Source organism: Equus asinus, chromosome 13 (assembly GCF_041296235.1).
Source record: "Equus asinus isolate D_3611 breed Donkey chromosome 13, EquAss-T2T_v2, whole genome shotgun sequence".
NCBI lineage: Eukaryota > Metazoa > Chordata > Mammalia > Perissodactyla > Equidae > Equus > Equus asinus.
Window position 1 is genome coordinate 38,522,994 of NC_091802.1, and position 18,893 is coordinate 38,541,886.

Consider the following 18,893-nt stretch of genomic DNA (forward strand, 5'->3'; position numbering starts at 1 on the left):
CTGCCACAGCATGGCTTGATAAGCTGTGTGTAGGTCCACACCCGAACTGGCAATCCCCAGGCCGACAAAGCAGAACGTGCAAACTTACTTGCTGCATCACTGGCTGGCCCCTCCCACCTAATTTCATGTTACTTTTAATGTGTCATGCTATAGGTTTAATGCTGTGGCTAGGACTTGTAGGGGAACTCTTACCATTGAAGAATTTACAGTATAGATGAGAAGTCAAGAATTAAGACAGGGGCCAGCCTGATGGCATGGCAGTTAAGTGCGCATGTTCCACTTTGGTGGCCCAGGTGTTGCCAGTTTGGATCCTGGGTGCAGATATAGCACTGTTTGGCAAGCCATGCTGTGGTAGGCGTCCCACATATAAAGTAGGGGAAGATGGGCATGGATGTTAGCTCAGGGCCAGTCTTCCTCAGAAAAAGAAGGAGGATTGGCAGTAGTTAGCTCAGGGCTAATCTTCCTCAAAAAAAAAAAAAAAGAATTAAGACAATATATATGATCCTCAAACCCAAAAGTAATCTCTCTTTCCAGCATTTTAGCTGGACCTTCAGAAAAAAAGGAGGATTGGCAGCAGTTAGCTCAGGGCTAATCTTCCTCAAGAAAAAAAAAAAAAGAATTAAGACAATATATATGATCCTCAAACCCAAAAGTAATCTCTCTTTCCAGTATTTTACCTGGACCTTTGCAGTAATTCTATTCTAGCCTGTAAACAGCTCTTGTATGTACAGCCCACAGCTCCTGACTCATTGTAAAATACTGTAGGTAGTGCTCAATAAACACTAAGTGGCAGAATGAAATAAAAACCTATGGTAAGTGGAAAGTGTTTGCCATTCAGCAATGATTACAGCACTGGATTTTCCAGGATGATCCCAACATCATGAATTCTTTAACAACTGAATGTGAAGCCATACACTATCATAGTTTGTGCATGGGTTCTGGAGTAAGACTGCTTGAATTTGAATCCCAGTTCTCCCAGTTGTTTGTGTTGTGACCTTAAATTATGTACTTAATTTCTATGTGGTCCAACTTTATATGTAAAAGGAGAATTATTTGTTTGTGGTGAGAACTAATTGAGTTAACCCATGTAATAGGCTTAAAAAATTGCCTGGCATGCGGTAAACAATTTCTGAGTATAAGCTATTATTTGTTAACATTAAACCTATGTCTCTTTCCCAAGACGACAAATAACAAATGTTATTAGTCCACGTGTCTTTTGCTTCAATAAACCCAGTGCTCATTATGTTTGTTCAATAACATAGTAGTTATCAATTCCCTTAATTAGACAGAATTTCTTCAGGAGGTACAGATTGGGAAAACTAGGGCTCAGGTTTAGGATTACCCAGACCCAGAAACTATTAATTTTTGCACTTTCTGGGATCCAACTAGCCATTGAAGAAAACCACTTGTCTCAGAAGGGAAACACCTTTCCATTCTTTACGAAATGGAAAGGAGAGCAAAGTCCCAATCTATAAAAAAGTACCAACTCCTGGCCACCAGAAAACCTTGCGCGAAAGCCCAGCTTGCGTTCCAGCGCTCTCAGGCTGGCGCGTGACAGCCGTGCATTCCACCCTGCCCCCAACGCCGTCTTGCTGCGCACGCGCAGTCCATAGCCACCCCACCTCTCCCCCCCGCGACGCGCACGTGCGCGTTCGCGCCGCTCACACTTCGGCGGAGGCGCGCGCCCTGGAAAATTCCACACCCGAGTTAACTCCACCCTATGCGCCCTGTTTCCTGCCCCAGGCTCTTCGCTCTTCGTCCCCATCCCGGCGGCCTTTGCGTGAACAAAATGGCAGCCTCCATGCCGCGGGGATTGTCTTGCTTACCTAGGGCTTTAGGACGGTGGTCTCGGCAGGTGGGTAGGGACGGAGCGGATAGGACTCCGGAGGCTGGAAGAGGAGGAGAGAGCAGAGGGAGATACTCGCTTTGCAGTTGTCCTTGGTGATAATGGACGATGCGAGTCAAATTTAGGCTAGGGAAGAATTTGAGATAGACAGGACCTAGCTACTGAGCTAAGTGGTCGAGTGGGGAGAGCCTGGGTAGGGTCGTGAGGGCGAGCAAGTTCTCGAAGATTAAGTTTCTCCAGGATTAAGTCTCTTCAGTTTGGTCTTGGTCTGTCTGGCGGGGAGGTGTTAAATGAGAGAGATGTGATGATTTGGAAAGTGGGCTCGCTTCCTCTTAATTCTTATAAATGTCCTAAATTGAGCAGTAGCTGGAACGGAGGGAGTCCCACATTGTCACTGTACCTGCTTCAACAAACCTCATGGTCAGAGAAAAAAGAGACTTGGCCTTTAAAAAGATTATTGATCACTAGGGAGCTAGAACGACGGAACAAAGTTGACAGTGAGGCTCCCAGTAGAATGAGCAGAATGTAATCTGAGTAAATATAGAGGAGATGCCAAGAAGACTTTTCGTATGATTTAATAATAGCATTTTCCTCATTTCAGTATTGGGTTGGTGTTTAAGTTCCCCATCAGACTGAAGGTTCTTTCAAAGCGGAAGTTTTGCTTTAATCAGCTCTGCATCCCTGGAGTTGGCATAGTCTTGTACTATGAAAAGTACTAAAGGAAAGCCTTTAGTAAATATTGAATGGTGTTAGTAAAGGTTGCTTACTGGCTTCTAGTAAGAGACACCCAGAAGTATTCAGGTAGTAATGCATTTCCCCATATATGTGGCTTTGTATTTGTTCCTAAGTCATTCTTTGGATGTGCCCTTTCTGTCTTTGTTCAAGGTGGTAGATTTTTTTCCGAGTTACCCATATCCTAACCTTTGCCTGTCTTCCAGCCAGTCCTGGTGACTCAGTCCACAGCTGTAGTTCCAGTGAGAACTAAAAAACGTTTCACACCACCTACTTATGAATCTAAATTCAAATCAGAAAAGGAGTTTGTAGAGCATGCCCGGAAAGCAGGACTGGTCATTCCCCCCGAACGTTTGGAGCGCCCCATACATCTGGCCTGTACAGGTGAGGCATGGTATTTCTGAGATCCTGACCCAAACCCCTGCTGCCAGAGATCTGGAAAGTGGAATGATTTGGACTATGGTTGACAGCATTTAATGAACCACAAAATCAGTTAAGCCTCAGTCATGATTTTGTATATGCTATATTTCGTGAGGTCATCTTGTTTTCACACTATTCCTAGAAGGCAAAGGTGAAATTTCTCCATTTGGTACAAGAAGAAACCGAGATTCTGAAAGAAAACTTAAATTATCTTATTCTGGTTTTTCTAATGTAACATGATTCCGTCTACATGGAAGTCTGTTTCGTTAGTCTAGTTTATAGCCAGGATCCCTGCCAATTTTATATGACCTCAAGATGACTTTTTCTCAGTCTTTCACTGTTATTTTAGTTTTCTCCTTCTGTCATTACAGCTGGTATCTTTGACGCCTATGTTCCTCCAGAGGGTGATGCTCGAGTGTCATCTCTTTCAAAGGAAGGACTGGCACGGAGAGCTGAGCGATTGAAGAAGAATGTGGCATCACAATTGTCGTAGGTGTCTGAGACAACTGGGAGTGGATAGTAGAATAAAAATCTCTCTCTCTTTTTTTTGAAGAAGATTAGGCCTGAGCTAACTGCTGCCAATCCTCCTCTTTTTGCTGAGGAAGACTGACCCTGAGCTAACATCCGTGCCCATCTTCCTCCACTTTATATGTGGGACACCTACCACAGCATGGCTTGCCAAGCGGTGCTGTGCCCGCACCCAGGATCTGAACTGGAGAACCCTGGGTTGCCAAAGCGGAACATGCGCACTTAACCGCTGTGCCACCAGGCCGGCCCCTAAAAATCTCTTATTGTTACTTTATTCTTGGGTTAATTGGGTTGGATATAACTCCCTTGATAACTTGACAGAATTTTCTTTCTCTGTAACAGAGTCTGTGCTTAATGTAGAATGTGGGCATTCTGATTCTTAGCATCTCAACCTTTATTGGTAGCTTTTGTCACATCAGGGATTTGACTTTGACATTTGTAGGACACTTTTTTGATCACATATTTAAAAATTTAAAATAATAACAAAAGAGAGCATATTTATATTAGAAGTACCTTAGAGTTTAAACTTCAGAGAGTAAGAAAAGCCAAAAAGGATCAAGAAGACAGACCTTTTCTAGGGAGCTAACTGCGCCTTAGTTAAGGAGCAGAAGCCAAAACCTTCTTCTTAGTCTCTCTTTTTGTTGAAAGGACAGAAACATTTAGTATTTGTCACTCGGAGGTTCTTTAGGGTCATATATAGATTTCTGTGCACAAGTATATTGAGTCAGCGTTAATTCTTCATGTGGCCATAACTTATTTCTCTAAATAACACATCACCTTTCCTGCTTACACTCTTTTGTGGCTCCCTCTTACCTGAAGAATAAAATACAGATTTCTTCAGTGGTATTCAGGGCTTTTTAAAATCTGGCTCTTGCCTTCCTCTCCACCGTCATCTCATTCCATTTTTCTCCTCCTAAACTTAAGCATTTCCAAACTGACTGCCACTTCCTTGGCAGTGTTGTGCTATGCCTCTGTGTCTTTGCGCATCTTTTCCTTTGCCTGAAGATGTCTTTTTGCGCCTTCTTTACCTGGTAACTCCAGCCTTGTTCCTCAAGAACCAGTTGAGCATTGTGTGCGCTTTTAAGCCTTCTCGGACTCTTTTTGGGGCTGCCTGTGCTGTAATGGTAACTGTAGACTTACACTTACTGCTTCTAATAACTCTATACTGCGATGATTTGCTTTCATGTATTTCTCTCCTGGACTGTGAGCTCTTTGGTAGTAGAGATGATGAACAAAACACGTGACGATGATGAGCAAAACACATGTGGTTTTATGGAGTTATCATCTCGGGGAGGAAAACAGCCATTAAAATACTGATTGCAGACAAATAATTACAGCTGTGGCGAAGGATGAGCGCTGTGGGAACACGTGGGGAAGATAACTTGGTCTGGGAGTTCAGGAAAGGCTTCCCTGAGGAAATGACATTTAAAGCTGGGACCTAAAGAATTGCTTGGAGTTAGCTGGGTAGAGGGGTGTAGTGAGAAATAGCATCTAGGGAGACAAAACAGGACAAGCAGGCTCTGAGGTGAAAAGAGCGTGAAGGGACTGTTCGGTTTTTGTTAAATGCTTTTTCTGTGTCTGTTGAGATGATCATGTGGTATGTGTCCTTTATCCTATTGATACAGTGTATTACATTAGTCGATTTTTGAATGTTAAGCCAACTTTGCCTTGTTGGGATGAATGCCACTTGGTCATGGTGTCTCTCATCCTCTGAGTAGTCTTACAGTCACACTTTGATTAGGTCAAAACTCCCTGTTTATGTTGTTAGAGCTATGAAAACGCTGTTGACCGCTGAGTCATGCAGTACATTATCATAACTCTGCCTTTCTTGCATAATATTTTTTTTTTTCTGGAGTTGTGTCTTTTTTTCCCATTTGCTCACAGAACCCCTGGTTGTATGAATTTCCTCTCAGTACAAGGGATGTCAGGAAGTTGAGCTACCCCATCCCACTGGATGTCTTGGGATCTCCTTTGGTCATCATCCTGATGTTTGTCTTGCCTTGCTCTTGTGTTGTATTCCCTGTTTCCTGGATTTTACATCTTTCTCTTTCATGATTTATTCTGTTATTTTGGTGGAGCACATTCCCCAGCAGCTTCCTGAGAAAAGGTGTACGGTAGATAAATGAGATCTTGCAAATTTAAGGAAAAGTCTTTCTTTTACTCTCCCACTTGTTTCATAATTTGCCCAAGTATAGAATTCTTGGCTAGAAATAATTTTTTCCTCAATTAAAAGCACTGCTCCTTATCGTTCTAACATCTTTTTTTTTAATTTAACTTTTTTTTTTTTTGAGGAAGATTAGCCTTGAGCTAACTGCTGCCAATCCTCCTCTTTTTGCTGAGGGAGATTGGCCCTGAGCTAACATCCATGCCCATCCATGCCTTCCTCTACTTTATATGTGGGACACCTACCACAGCGTGGTTTGCCAAGTGGTGTCATGTCTGTACCCAGGATCTGAACCAGCGAAACCCGGGCTGCCGAAGCAGAATGTGCGCACTTAACCGCTGGGCCACTGGGCTGGCCCCTATCGTTCTAACTTCTGATGTTGCTAATTAGAAGCCTGATGTCATTCTGACTCTTGAGGCTTTGTGTGAAACCTGTGTTTTCTTTCTAAGAGCTTAGAGAATGTTTTCTTTGATGCCAGAATTCTGAAATTTCACTATGAGAAGCCTTGCTCTGTCTTTTTGTGTGTGTGTGAGGAAGATTGTCCCTGAGGGAACATCTGTGCCAGTCTTCCTCTGTTTTGTATGTGGGATTCTTCCACAGTGTGGCTTGATTAGTGTGTAGGTCTACACCTGGGATCCAAACCTGTGAACCCTGGGCCGCAGAAGTGGAGCATGTGAACTTAACCACTACGCCACTGGGCTGGCCCCAGCCTTGGTCTTTCTTTAGAATGATTGATTTAAGTTGTGTTAGAAGGTTGAATTTACAAGACTTGGCACATTCAAAAAATAATTATTGAATAAATGGACAGACATTAATGGAGGTTAATGTAAGCTGTGAGTTATGGAAATTATGTGAAGTCTTCTTTAGAAATGATTCTCCTGCTTAATTTTACAGAATCCGGAGGATAAGAGAATGTGATGCTAATTTTAAAATAAAGGACTTCCCTGAAAAAGCTAAGAATATCTTCATTGAAGCTCACCTTTGTCTAAACAAGTAAGTAAACTCCCTATCTTTTACTCGTTATCTTCTCAGCAGCTATTATTCTAGGCACAGATTTTTTTTTTCCCTTCAGGTAAGAATTCTAGAGTGGGAGAACTTCCTCTGTGGCAAATAGCTGGAGCCTGGAGCTGTCCTTGACTCCGCTCCGTGCTTCTGGCAGTTTTCACTATTTGGTCTGGCTCAGCTCCACTCACAAGTGTTGGGAGACTCTGTTGAAGGGCTGCTGTTTCACCCCACCTGATCCCTAATTCATCCTGACCCTTTTTGTGTGTGCTTGTCTTATATATGTACATTTCCCTTTCCTTAGTTATTTTGAATAAATTTCTTTTGGAAATTTCAAACTTTTTCTTCATGCAACCAAGGGCAAAGTCACGGCTGCTAGGGAGATGAAAAATCAACGAGAGGCCTGGAATAATTTTAAGTACCACTCCTTGGACTGTTGCTGACACTCTTGAACTGAGGATGCTGTGGCTAGGCTTCAGAGAGGACACCAAACCTGTAGTATAAAATCCATTAAGTATTTCCTTTTACTTTTCTTTTCTTTCTTTTTTTTTTTTTTTGAGGAAGATTAGCCCTGAGCTAACTACTGCCAATCCTCCTCTTTTTGCTGAGGAAGTCTGGCCCTGAGCTAACATCCATGCCCATCTTCCTCTACTTTATATGTGGGACGCCTGCCACAGCATGGCTTGCCAAGCGGTGCCATGTCCTCACCCAGGGTCTGAACCAGTGAACCCCTGGCCACTGAGAAGTGGAACGTGTGAACTTAACTGCTGCACCACCGGGCTGGCCCCTACTTTTATTTTATTTCTTAAAAAAAGTTTTTTAATTATGAAATATTTCAAACGTATAAAAACATATAGGTACCATTTAAGTTAATACATGTTTACATTTTGTCATATTTACTTCAGAATGCCTAGTCGGGGGAAGGGACAGGGATAAAACATTACAGATATAGCTAAAGCCCCATCTCCCCATTCTTTTCCTTCCTAGAGATAACCTCTATCCTACGTGTGTATCATTCCCATGCATATTTTTATACTTTCACCACATGTACATGTGTATATGCAATGTACATTATTGCTTTATGTATTGTGAAAATTTACATGAATGATACTGTATGTATCTTTTTGAAACTTGCTATTTTTACTGTTCAACATAGTTTTTTGTATATTTGATTTTTTTTCTACCACGTTATTTTGTGCATTCTATTTACCATGATTTTTCTTTGCTGCTTTTTCTCCTTCACTTGTTGGATTGATGTAATTTCCTTCCTCCTTTTTCATTCCTTCCACTTGTTTGGAAGTGTTACGTTCTACTTGTGTTCTCTCAGTAGCTATTGTTAAAATGTTTACCGTATATTCTTGACTTAATATGATGAGAACCTTTGAACACTTGAATTCAAATCTGTACCTCATACATCTTCCATGTTCTGTTATCTAGTTTTTTAGTACAGCCTTATTTTTATTTCACCTTCATTTTTTGTTCATGAGGTTTTTTCCTCACTTCATTTTTAAAAGATGTTTTCTTTGGGTAGAGAATTCTAGGTTGGTAGCTGGTTTCCATCAGCATTTTGAAGATGTCATCTTTTGGTTTCTCTTGTTTCTATTGAGAAGTTAGCTATTTTTTCTTGTTCCTCTGAAGTTAAAGTTTCTTTTTTCTCTGGCTGCTTTTAAGATGTTTTTCTTTGCCTTTAGTGCTCAGCAGTTTACTGTGATATACTGATGTGTGTGTGTGTGTTTGTATGTGTGTCTTTATTCTGCTCTGGGTTCCTATTGCTTTTTAAATCTTTGGGTGCTTTTTTTGTTAGTGTTGGAAAATTCTTAGAACATCTCTTCAAATGTTGCTTCTGTTCCACTTTCTTGCCTCCTTGTGTAGCTCTGAATACACGTTAGATCTTTTCACTGTGTGCCAAATATCTCTTGGACTCTTTTCTATATTTCCCGATCTTTTTTTCCCCCTCCAGCTTAATTTGGATATTTTCTGATCTGTCTGTCCTCTCTTCAGTTGTATCCAGTCTGCTGTTAAACTTATCTGTTGAGTTCTTAATTTTATACTTATTTTCTGTTTTTCTGCTTGTAGAATTTTCATTTGAAAATTTTGTGTGTGTGTGTCCAGTTCTTTGCTAAAATTCTCCATTCTTTCATGTAATTTCTTGAACATGCTAATTACACTATTTTAAGGTCTGCATCTGATAAAATCTATATCTTCCTGTAGGTCTGTTTTATCTTATTTTTTTCTTTTGTTTTTGGTTAGTTTTTGTCTTTTTGTATGCCTACATTTCCAAATAGGTATTTTTTAAGATGAAGGATGTAACCATTTATTTAAAAATTATCAGTTTAATAAGGGCTTTTAATGATTATGTTAAAATACACGTAATGTACAATTTAGCACTTTAACCCTTTTTAGTGCATAATTCAGTGGCCTTAAGTACATTCACGAAGTTGTGCAGTCATCACCACTATCTCCAGAACTTGTTCATCGTCCCAAACAGAAACTCTGTACCTCTTCAGCAGTAATTCTCCATTGTTCTTTCCTCCTAGCACCTGGTCATGTATATTCTACTTTCTGTCTCTATGAATTTGCCTATTTTAAGTACTTCATACAAGTGGAATCTTACAGTGTTTGTCCTTCTGTGACTGGCTTGTTTCACTTGGCATAATGTCTTCTGAGTTCATCCATGTTGTTACATGTGTCAGCGTTTCCTTTCTTTTTAAGGCTGAATAATGTTCCATTATATGTATGTATCACATTTTGTTTCTCTATTCATCTGTTGGTGGACATTTGGGTTGTTTCCACCTTTTGGCTATGGTGAATAGTACTTTTATGATTATTGGTATATAGGTCTATGTTTGAGTTCCTGCTTTCAGTTCTAGGAGTGGAATTGCTGGATCATGTGGTAATTCTATGTTTAATTTTTGAGGAACTACGATGCTGTTTTCCCCAGCAGCTTCACCATTTTATTTTCCTACCAGCAATGCACAAGGGTTCCAGTTTCTCCACATCCTCACCAACACCTGCTCTTTTCCTCCTTTTATGAGAGCCCTCCTGGAGGATGTGAAGTGGTGTCTTGTTTTGGTTTTGCTTGCGTTTCCCTGCTGACTGGTGGTGCTGAGCATCTTTGTAAGTGCTTGTGGGCTGTTGGTGTATCTTCTTTGAAGAAAGGTCTGTTCAAGTCCTTTTCCCATTTTTGAATTGAGTTGTTATTTTGTCAAGTTGTAGGAGTTCTTTACATGTTCAGGATATTAATCCCTTATCAGATACATGCTTTGCAAATATTTTCTCCCATTTTCTGGGTTGTCTTTTTACTCTCTTGATAGTATCCTTTGATGCACAAAGTTTTTAATTTTGATGAAGTCCAATTTATATGTTTTTTTCTTCTGTTGGCTGTGGTTTCGGTGCCAAATAATAGAAATCATTGCCAAATCCAATGTCATGAAGTTTTCCCCCTACATTTTCTTCTAGGAGTTTTATAGTTTTAGCTTTCACATTTAGGTCTTTGATCTATTTTGAGTTAATTTTTGTATATGGTGTAAAGTAAGGGTCTAACTTCATTCTGTTGCATGTAACTATCCAGTTTTCCCAGGTACCATTTGTTGAAGACTGTCCTTTCCCGTTGAATGTTCTTGGCAGCCTTGTTGAAAATCAATTGACCATGTATGTGAGGATTTATTTCTGGACTCTCCATTTTCTTGCATTGGTCTGAGTATGGACCTACACCACTGCTCTGTCAGTGGCCATGCTGTGATGGCAGCTCACGTGAAAAAAAAGGAGAAAGATTGGCAGTGGATGTTAGCTTAGGTGAATCTTCCTCAGCAAAAAAAAACAAAGAAAGAAAGAAACAAAAAGATTCTCTTTGTCTTTGGGTTTTAACACTTAGACTGTAATGTTTGTCAGCATGGATTTCTTTGAGTTTATCTTGTTTGGAGTTTGGTGAACTTCTTGGATGTGCATAGTCATGTCTTTCATCAGATTTGTGATGTTTTGGGCCATTATTTCTTTGAATATTTTTTTCTGCCCCTTTCTGTCTTTTCCTTCCAAGACTCCTATGATATGTGTGTTGGTATATATGATGGTGTCCCACAGGTCCCTCAGGCTCTGTTCTTTCTTCTTCATTCTTTTTCCTTTTTGCTCCTCAGACTGGATGATTTGAATTACCTTATCCTCGAGTTTGCTAATCCTTTCTTCTGCCTGCTCAGATCTGCTCTTCAACACCTGTAGTGAATTTTTTATTTCAGTTATTGTACTTTTCAGCTCCAGAATTGGTTTGGTTCCTTTTCATAATTTCCATCTCTTTACTGATGTTCTTATTTTATTCATAGTTTCCTGATTTCCTTTAGCTCTTTGTCTATGGTTTCCTTTTATCTCTTTGAGCATATTTAGGACAGTTGATTTAACATCTTTGACTAATAATTCAATGTCTGGGCTTCCTCAGGGATGGATTCTGTCAAAGTATTTTTTTCCTGTGAGTGGCCATACTTTTGTGTTTCTTGGTATACTTTGTAATTCTTTGTTGAGAACTGGACATTCTAAGTATTATAGTGTGATAACTCTGAAAATCAGATTCCTCTACTCCTGAGGAATTGCTGACTTTGCTCATCAGTGCTGCTGCCATCCGTTTGTGACTGTTCTAAACTGATATTGCTAAGTGTGTATTCTTTTTATGTGTAGTCATCCAGGTTTCTCTTATGTTGTCTCTGCAGTCAGCCAGTGACCTGACAAAGATTTCCTTAAATGTCTGGCTGAATAAAAACAAAACAGATGTTCTTGTTCATTTGTCCCTCTAAATCTTCTGATAGATGCCAGTGGGAGAAGCTATTGCAACAACAGGGCCGAAACCATGGCCTCATCTGTCTTGGTCTCTCTGTAGTCCACCAGACTGACCAAAATGTGCAACCCCAAACTTTTAAAGAGCAGAGTCCCCACTGCCTGACTTAGCACCAGCCGTCCACGTTGGGAGTGTGGGCCATCTTCCCCATCTTGGCAGGGCTGAGGGAAGGGGTGGCAGGGGGTTTGCACAGATTTTCTTCTACCCAAGACCTGTGGCCTCTCCCTTCATCAAGCACTGCCTTGGTGGTTATAAGTGTCCAGTCAGAATCCAGAGTTCTGCAACAGTGGTTCTGGTCATTTTTTTCCAGTATGTCAGTTGTTTTGATGGAAGGACTCACCCCTAGAACTTCCTACTCTCTCGTTTTACTTCATGTCTGTGTCTGTTGACTTTTGCTTGATAGATTCTAAGTACATTTTGTAATGTTTAGTTGTAAGCTCATCTTCAGTGGAGATTGTTTCTTCTGAGAGGATTCTAAACAAGTTAAGTTATGAATATGCTCCCAGAGAGGTTTTGTGTCTGTTTCTTCCAGATGCCCCAGGCATATCATTGACCAGGTATAGTTTTAATGTTAATTTCTTAGCTTAGGAATTCTTACACTATACAGGTGCCATAAATTCTGCGTCTACATCTGAGTGTAACATAGGCTTAGAGCTTCAGTTTTTTAGTTTTTATTTTTTTCCCCTCACTCAGCCCTGGAGAGAGAACAGCTTTCTCTCTCTGTTGGTGGACTGTGTTTCTAGTTTCCCTTTGCTGGCAGTGCAGGGCTCTGAGGATCATAGCTTAATGCAGGGATCTCAGTTCCAGCTGCCTGCCCTTTGAGGGTCCAAGGTTTTGGGAAGAGTCAGGTCCTAGCCATAGATCCTATTCCTGGACCCCTTAATCATGCCCTGTGCTGTCACGGTATCAGGTTGTATTCTTTCCATTCTGGTTTTAGTTCCTTTTCCTTTCTAGCATCTGGTGATTTACCTTTCTTGTGAACTAAAGTATTAAAAACTGTGTCTGTGTCTGTGTATATTATATTCTTTCTGTGTTTATAATGGGAGTACTTTCACATTTGCTCAGTCCATTATGTTGCCAGAAGCAGATGTCTTCCTTTTATTTTTCAGGGTAAGTTCTATTGCAAAATAGGAAGTGAGCTCATGGAAAGGGGAATTTATCTCTACTGAATATTTCTAGAGATAGTGAAGAGGAAGAGTTCATTCAGAAGTGCCAGGCATGTAATCCTGGTAGCTGTCGCCACAACTCAGTCCAGTCTAGTCTGGTCTAGTCTCAAGCTACAGTGGAGGAAATGGTTTGAAATATTTTCTCTTAGGAATAGAGGTGCTGGGGCCGGCCTGGTGGCGCAGCGGTTAAGTTCACATGTTCCACTTCTCAGTGGCCTGGGGTTCGCCGGTTCAGATCCCAGGTGCAGACATGGCACTGCTTGGCAAAAGCCATGCTGTGGTGGGCGTCCCACATATAAAGTAGAGGAAGATGGGCATGGATGTTAGCTCAGGGCTGGTCTTCCTCAGCAAAAAGAGGAGGACTGGCAGTAGTTAGCTCAGGGATAATCTTCCTCAAAAAAAAAAAAGAAGAAGGAATAGAGGTGCAAGGGAAGCAGATAGATCTAATCCCTTACTCACTCTGGGAGTAGAGACAAGATTTTACAAAGGGACAAAGGCTTAAACTTCTCAGAAAGTATTAAACTGTGGGGAAAAATTATGAATGTGTATCTGAAAGAAACTAATCTGTGATCTTAGGTTTATTTGAAACCCCTCGGTTAGGAACCCTGCTAAAATCTTGTATGTACAGGAGCTGGGGTTTGCTGTCTGTTTTCTTACTATTACTTCATAGAATCAGCATGACTAGGTCACTCTGGCAGCACCAAAGATGGGGAGATAAAAAGAAAGGACCAGAAAAGACAGATGATTATCTTTTGGCTTAGTTCATAGATAAGAATATAGATACAAGGAGAATTCAGTTGTACTAATGGTGTGTCTGAGGTCAGAGGAGATAAGATGAGCTTCTGATTATTTGTGTTGGATTTCATTCCCTTTAGCAACTAGAACAAATATTGATCCCCATGTCCTGTTAGAATCTCTTGCCCATCTTAAGGATATATGATAATTTCTGAGAAATTTCTTTCTGCTCCTGAGAGTCAAGCATAACTTTTCTTCTTCTTCTTTTTTTTTTTTTTGAGGAAGATTAGCCCTGAACTAACTACTGCCAATCCTCCTCTTTTTGCTGAGGAAGACTGGCCCTGAGCTAACATCCATGTCCATCTTCCTCTACTTTATACGTGGGACACCTACCACAGCATGGCTTTTGCCAAGCAGTGCCATGTCTGCACCCGGGATCTGAACCAGCAAGCCCTGGGCCGCTAAAGCAGAACATGCGAACTTAACTGCTGTGCCACTGGGCCGGCCCTAATTTTTCTTCTGTTTTTAAAGATTGGCACCAAGCTGGCCCGGTGGCGCAGCGGTTAAGTTCACACGTTCCTCTTCGGTGGCCCAGGGTTCGCCAGTTCAGATTCTGAGTGTGGACCTACACACCGCTTGTCAAGCCATGCTGTGGCAGGCGTCCCATATATAAAGTAGAGGAAGGGCCTGCCCAGTGGCGCAGCAGTTAAGTTTGCACATTCTGCTTCTCGGCGGCCTGGGGTTCTCCGGTTCGGATCCCAGGTGCGGACATGGCACCGCTTGGCTAAAGCCATGCTGTGGTAGGCGTCCCACATATGAAGTAGGGGAAGATGGACATGGATGTTAGCTCGGGCCCAGTCTTCCTCAGCAAAAAGAGGAGGATTGGCAGTAGTTAGTTCAGGGCTAATCTTCCTCACAACAAAATAAATAAATGAGTAAATAAATAAAGAAGAGGAAGATGGGCACGGATGTTAGCTCAGGGCCAGTCATCCTCAGCAAAAAGAGGAGGATTGGCAGCGGATGTTAGCTCAGGGCTAATCTTCCTCAAAAAAAAAAAATAAATAAAAAATAAAGATTGGCACCTGAGCTAACGTCTGTTGCCAATCTTTTTTTTTAAATTAATTAATTTTTTTTTCTTCTTCTCCCCAAAGCCCCCCAGTACATAGTTGTATACTCTAGTTGTAGGTCCTTCCAGTTGTGGCATGTGGGATGCGACCCCAGCACGGCCCAATGAGCAGTACCATGTCTGTGCACAGGATCCAAACTGGTGCCATCCTGGGCCGCCGAAGCAGAGTGTGCGAGCTCAATCACTTGGCCAGGGGGCCGGCCCTTCAAACATAACTTTACTTTGCTATTAGATCTCAGAGTTTTATTTGAAATCATTTTCATCTTTGTGTCCCCAGGACTTAGCCTATTACCTGGCTTATAATAACTGTGCAGAAAATATTTGTAAAAACGAATTGAAGTGTCTTCCATTTCTAGGAGTATTTTCAACTTTCATATAGAGTATCATAAAAGCAGGAGTCAATGATATATATCTCTTTCTTTTTTAGCTCAGACCATGACCGGCTTCATACCTTGGTAACTGAAAACTGTTTTCCGGTAGGTTCTCATCCTCCTTAGAACTGTGGGATGCCTGAATGGGAAGATTCTAGACATCACCTCTGGTTTACTTAAAAAGGATCAGTTTTGAAAGTGCAGGAAGTTTAAGGCAAAAGCTTAAGTGCCATTATTTTTGGCTGAATGATAATGACTTGACACGCACCCTGGTAAGGGCTGTGCACGCCAGCAAGCAGTACGGAAGCCTCAGGGTACGGGTCCTGAGGGCAGGGTGTGGGCCACGTTAGGCCAGCCCTGCACACGCCTACAGTGTAATAAAGGATTGAACAGGCATTCATGAGGCTTTCATTTTGTGGGAGCGGGAGTGCTAGGTACTTTGGGAGGACCCCCAAGAATGGAGACTTTGTGGTTCAAGAATAGGAACTTCACTTGCTATCAGTTCAGCCTCATCTCCCTAGGGACAAGACTAGCTAGGCTAGTCTTAGCAATTGAGCCTTATATCCATGTAAAATCCCACCCTTCACTGCTAAAAGGTGAGGTTGGGGGGAAACCACATGTGTGCAGTCAACAGAAATACACGTAATAATTAGCAGCTTATGGAAGTGTCTTGGAGGGATAATGGTGTGTTAGGTAAGCAGGCAGTTTGGAGTGTGGTTTTCATTGATTTGGAGAAGGGTCCTCAAGGAGGTAGGTTGGCCTTGAGTTGTGATTTAGATGAAGAGTTATTGTTAGGTGGGCTTGAGTTATAGCTTAATGAAAACTTGGAAAGGTGAGAGAGAAAAGAGGCACAAGAAAGCATTTGGTGGGAAAAGTTGCACGTTGGCTATAGTATTGCAAGAAGTGAGAGCAGGGGTGGAAGGAAGCAACAGCTTCCCTAAAGGGAGGGAAGACCCACTGAGCTTGCTCTCTTCTGCCCTCAGGACATGGTCTGGGACCTCAAATATAAGACCGTGCGCTGGAGCTTCGTAGAATCTTTAGAGCCACCTCTGGTGGTTCAGGTTCGCTGTTCAAATCTGCTGAACCAGGGCAACATGTATGGCCAGATCACCGTCCGCATGCACACCCGGCAGGTAGAGGCCCCGTCTGCTCTCCTCCCAGTTTTTCTTCACTCTCAGGCTGGGTGTCTACCTCTGGAGTGCCGGCTACAGCTGTCCAGGTCCTGCCCAGCTGCCCATGGTCTTCCTTGGTCTGTCACTGCCCGCTTCGCACTGCAAGAAGTTGGCTGTACTGAGACGGGTGCAAGGATGTTTCTCCCACCCTTCCTGGGGCTGACTCCAACCCCCTCCCTCTTCTTCTCCCCCCAAAACCTCTAAGAGTAAAGTGTTAGTAGTTGATCAGTTAGTCTAGAGTCACAATTCTGAGATAATTTTTTGCTACCCATTTAAATGTTTTGTTATGGTTGTTTCAAAAATGGTTGTGTGGCAGAAAAACAGAAACAAAAACAAAACAAAACAAGCAACTCTGAGGACTAACAGACCAGATTTGCTCTCATCCTTCCAGACTCTGGCCATCTATGATCGGTTTGGCCGATTGATGTATGGACAGGAAGATGTGCCCAAGGATGTCCTGGAGTATGTTGTTTTTGAAAAGCACCTGGTAAACCCCTATGGGAGCTGGAGAATGCATGGCAAGATTGTCCCACCATGGGCACCCCCTAAGCAACCCATCCTTAAGGTAGGCAGCTTGCGTGGTTTAAGAGAGCCGAGGCGGTACTCATGGCGTCCTGAGCCGTTCCTGTTGGGCTCCACCTGGTGGAGAGACAGGGTGATGCAGCACCGGGGAAGGAGAATCCTCCTGTAGGGGGTGGGCTTGGAGATAAGCGTGAATCTCTCCTGGATAAGCCATGGGCTTGGATGGTAGATAACTCAGCTTCCTTCTCTTTCAGACGGTGATGATCCCTGGTCCCCAGCTGAAACCTTGGGAAGACTATGAAGAGCCACAAGGAGAGGCCCATAAGCCTCAGCTAGCCTGATGGCAAAAATGGTTCCTGAGGTGAAGCATGGGTGATGAGGTGGCTGGAAGCTGTGAAGTCATCCATCTCCATCACGCTGTAGAAAGAACTAAGTTTGTTTTCTCCTGTCCTGCTTGGGTCTTTTCAGTAGTCTCATCTTTAATAACCACAGCTGATGGCTGGGCTCAGGAGGGTGGCAGCTGTGCATAGCAATAGACCCACTTCTTTTTAAAATTTTATGTCTAGCCTCTGAGTCTAGATGAAAGATGGTATGTTACAGAGAACATCTGATACGGGTTTTTCCATAGCAGGGACTGTCAGGAGCAAATTGGCAGAACAGGGCAGGGATCAGAGTTTGAAATAAAACACTATCAGGGTGTTGGACAAATTGTGGTGGGTTCTATACATTTCTCCTGGTTCAGGCTGGAAGCAGATTCACCTTCAAATGGAAGAAATGGAAGAAAAGCTGAATTATGAGTGATATGACTTCCAGGAAATCCAGACTTGGGAAAAATAATTAGTGTTTAGAAAAGATGGTGTAATTTAAGAGGGTCTTGTCTCATACACTGGCCCACTGAATCAGCATTTGTATTTCATAGAAGGATGTAAATCCAGAGAAATCATTTATCCCTTGGCCTTTGGATTGTGTTCTTAGTTATCAGCTGCATCCTGGTGTGATCCCAGGAAGCATGGTGGGGCGGGGGCAGGGACCGTGGAGGAGTTGGTACATTGGGAAATCTATCTGTAAGACTTGGTTTCCTGACATCTAGCACCTCTTGAAGATGGTTACTCTTCTTTCCATCTCAGCACTGGGAAGGCAAGGTACCCGAACGTGAACCTTTGCAGAGTGAAACAGCCCAGCCCCTCCTTGTTCCTTAGCTCCACTTGGGCTGTCTGGGAGTATGTGGGACTTCACATGCGCATGTGTCCTGGGTCATCTGAGGTGTGACAAGGGAAATCACTCTACCAGCAGTGCAGCTGGCTTATCCTACTATTGCTTTCATCAGCCCAGTATGGGCTCCCTTAAAAAAGAGGACCTTAATTCTTATAGTTTCTATTTTTCAAGCCTGGAATTTTCTTCTAAGGAGACTGTCACTTAGGGTAAGGATTAATCTGTTCTGACCTTGACCTGAAAGTAGAGTCCAAAGAAACTGGAATTAGGTCAAGAGTAACTTAACTCCTCAGTCTTTAAAGCTAGCATCTCAGCGAAGCAGTGAACAGACCAGGCCTCACCAAGGGAAACTGATGTTTGTAAGCAGCTGCTGAGTCTGACTGGAAACAAGATTTGTGTGCTTGGGGAAGAGGCAGCGCTGATGGGTTAATCCAGAGCAGCCACTCTCATCATGCTACTTAGTCCCAACCCTTTTAGCTTAAAATGTACTGCCCAAGTGAGGTTTGGTCACATCCTATTTGCCTGAGCCTCAGATTAAGGCAAAATGAGAAGGGGAGTGCTTTGAGCAGGATCCACAGCTGTGAGGGGTTGGGGGAGGTAATCCAGGGAGGCGAGGGCAGCAGAGAACAAAAAAAGCACACTTAATGGGCGAACGATACATTGATTTCCCTGAATCTGTAAAAACAGTGCTTCAAAGAAGCTGGTTCGCCCCTCACCCCTAGGTTTGCCTCTCCAGGCTCTCTAGATAATCCTTAATAGCAGCTAAGCAGTAGCAGCCACCAGGGGGCCAGAGGATAAGTGCAATTTCATTCCCCTTGGGATCAAATCCAGCTGAGCGAATGGCCCAGATGTAAAGGATTAGCTAGAAGGACAAGGCAGAGATCTGCAGTGCCAGCCACAGAGCTGGGCACTGGCTGAAATCAGCCAGACCACCCGAGGTCCTGAAGGCTGCCACGTAGCTGCCATGGGCTTTAGAGCAGGCACTGATCTTCCATCACCTATCCGCTGTTCCTGTTTAAAACACTGAAAAAAGGAAATCACCATAATAAATATGCTGGAACCAACTGCTGTGGTC

At 42.6% G+C, this 18,893-nt stretch overlaps 1 protein-coding gene across 1 annotated transcript; it reads left to right on the forward strand.

Moving 5' to 3' along the window:
* Window positions 1–1,633: 1,633 nt before the first annotated feature.
* Window positions 1,634–18,883, forward strand: MRPL45 (mitochondrial ribosomal protein L45). Its single transcript, XM_014833796.3, has 8 exons — window positions 1,634–1,855; window positions 2,785–2,962; window positions 3,370–3,487; window positions 6,585–6,683; window positions 14,969–15,017; window positions 15,896–16,045; window positions 16,476–16,649; window positions 16,861–18,883. Exons 1-8 carry the CDS (start codon window positions 1,721–1,723, stop codon window positions 16,945–16,947), a joined length of 990 nt encoding a protein of 329 aa, XP_014689282.3. The 5' UTR covers window positions 1,634–1,720; the 3' UTR covers window positions 16,948–18,883.
* Window positions 18,884–18,893: the final 10 nt, after the last annotated feature.

Coding starts and splice junctions, on each gene's coding strand:
- MRPL45 (XM_014833796.3), top strand. CDS start 1,721: ATGCGCCCTGTTTCCTGCCCCAGGCTCTTCGCTCTTCGTCCCCATCCC. Junction 15,018..15,895: donor TAACTGAAAACTGTTTTCCG/GTAGGTTCTCAT, acceptor TTCTGCCCTCAG/GACATGGTCTGGGACCTCAA. Junction 16,650..16,860: donor CTAAGCAACCCATCCTTAAG/GTAGGCAGCTTG, acceptor CTTCTCTTTCAG/ACGGTGATGATCCCTGGTCC.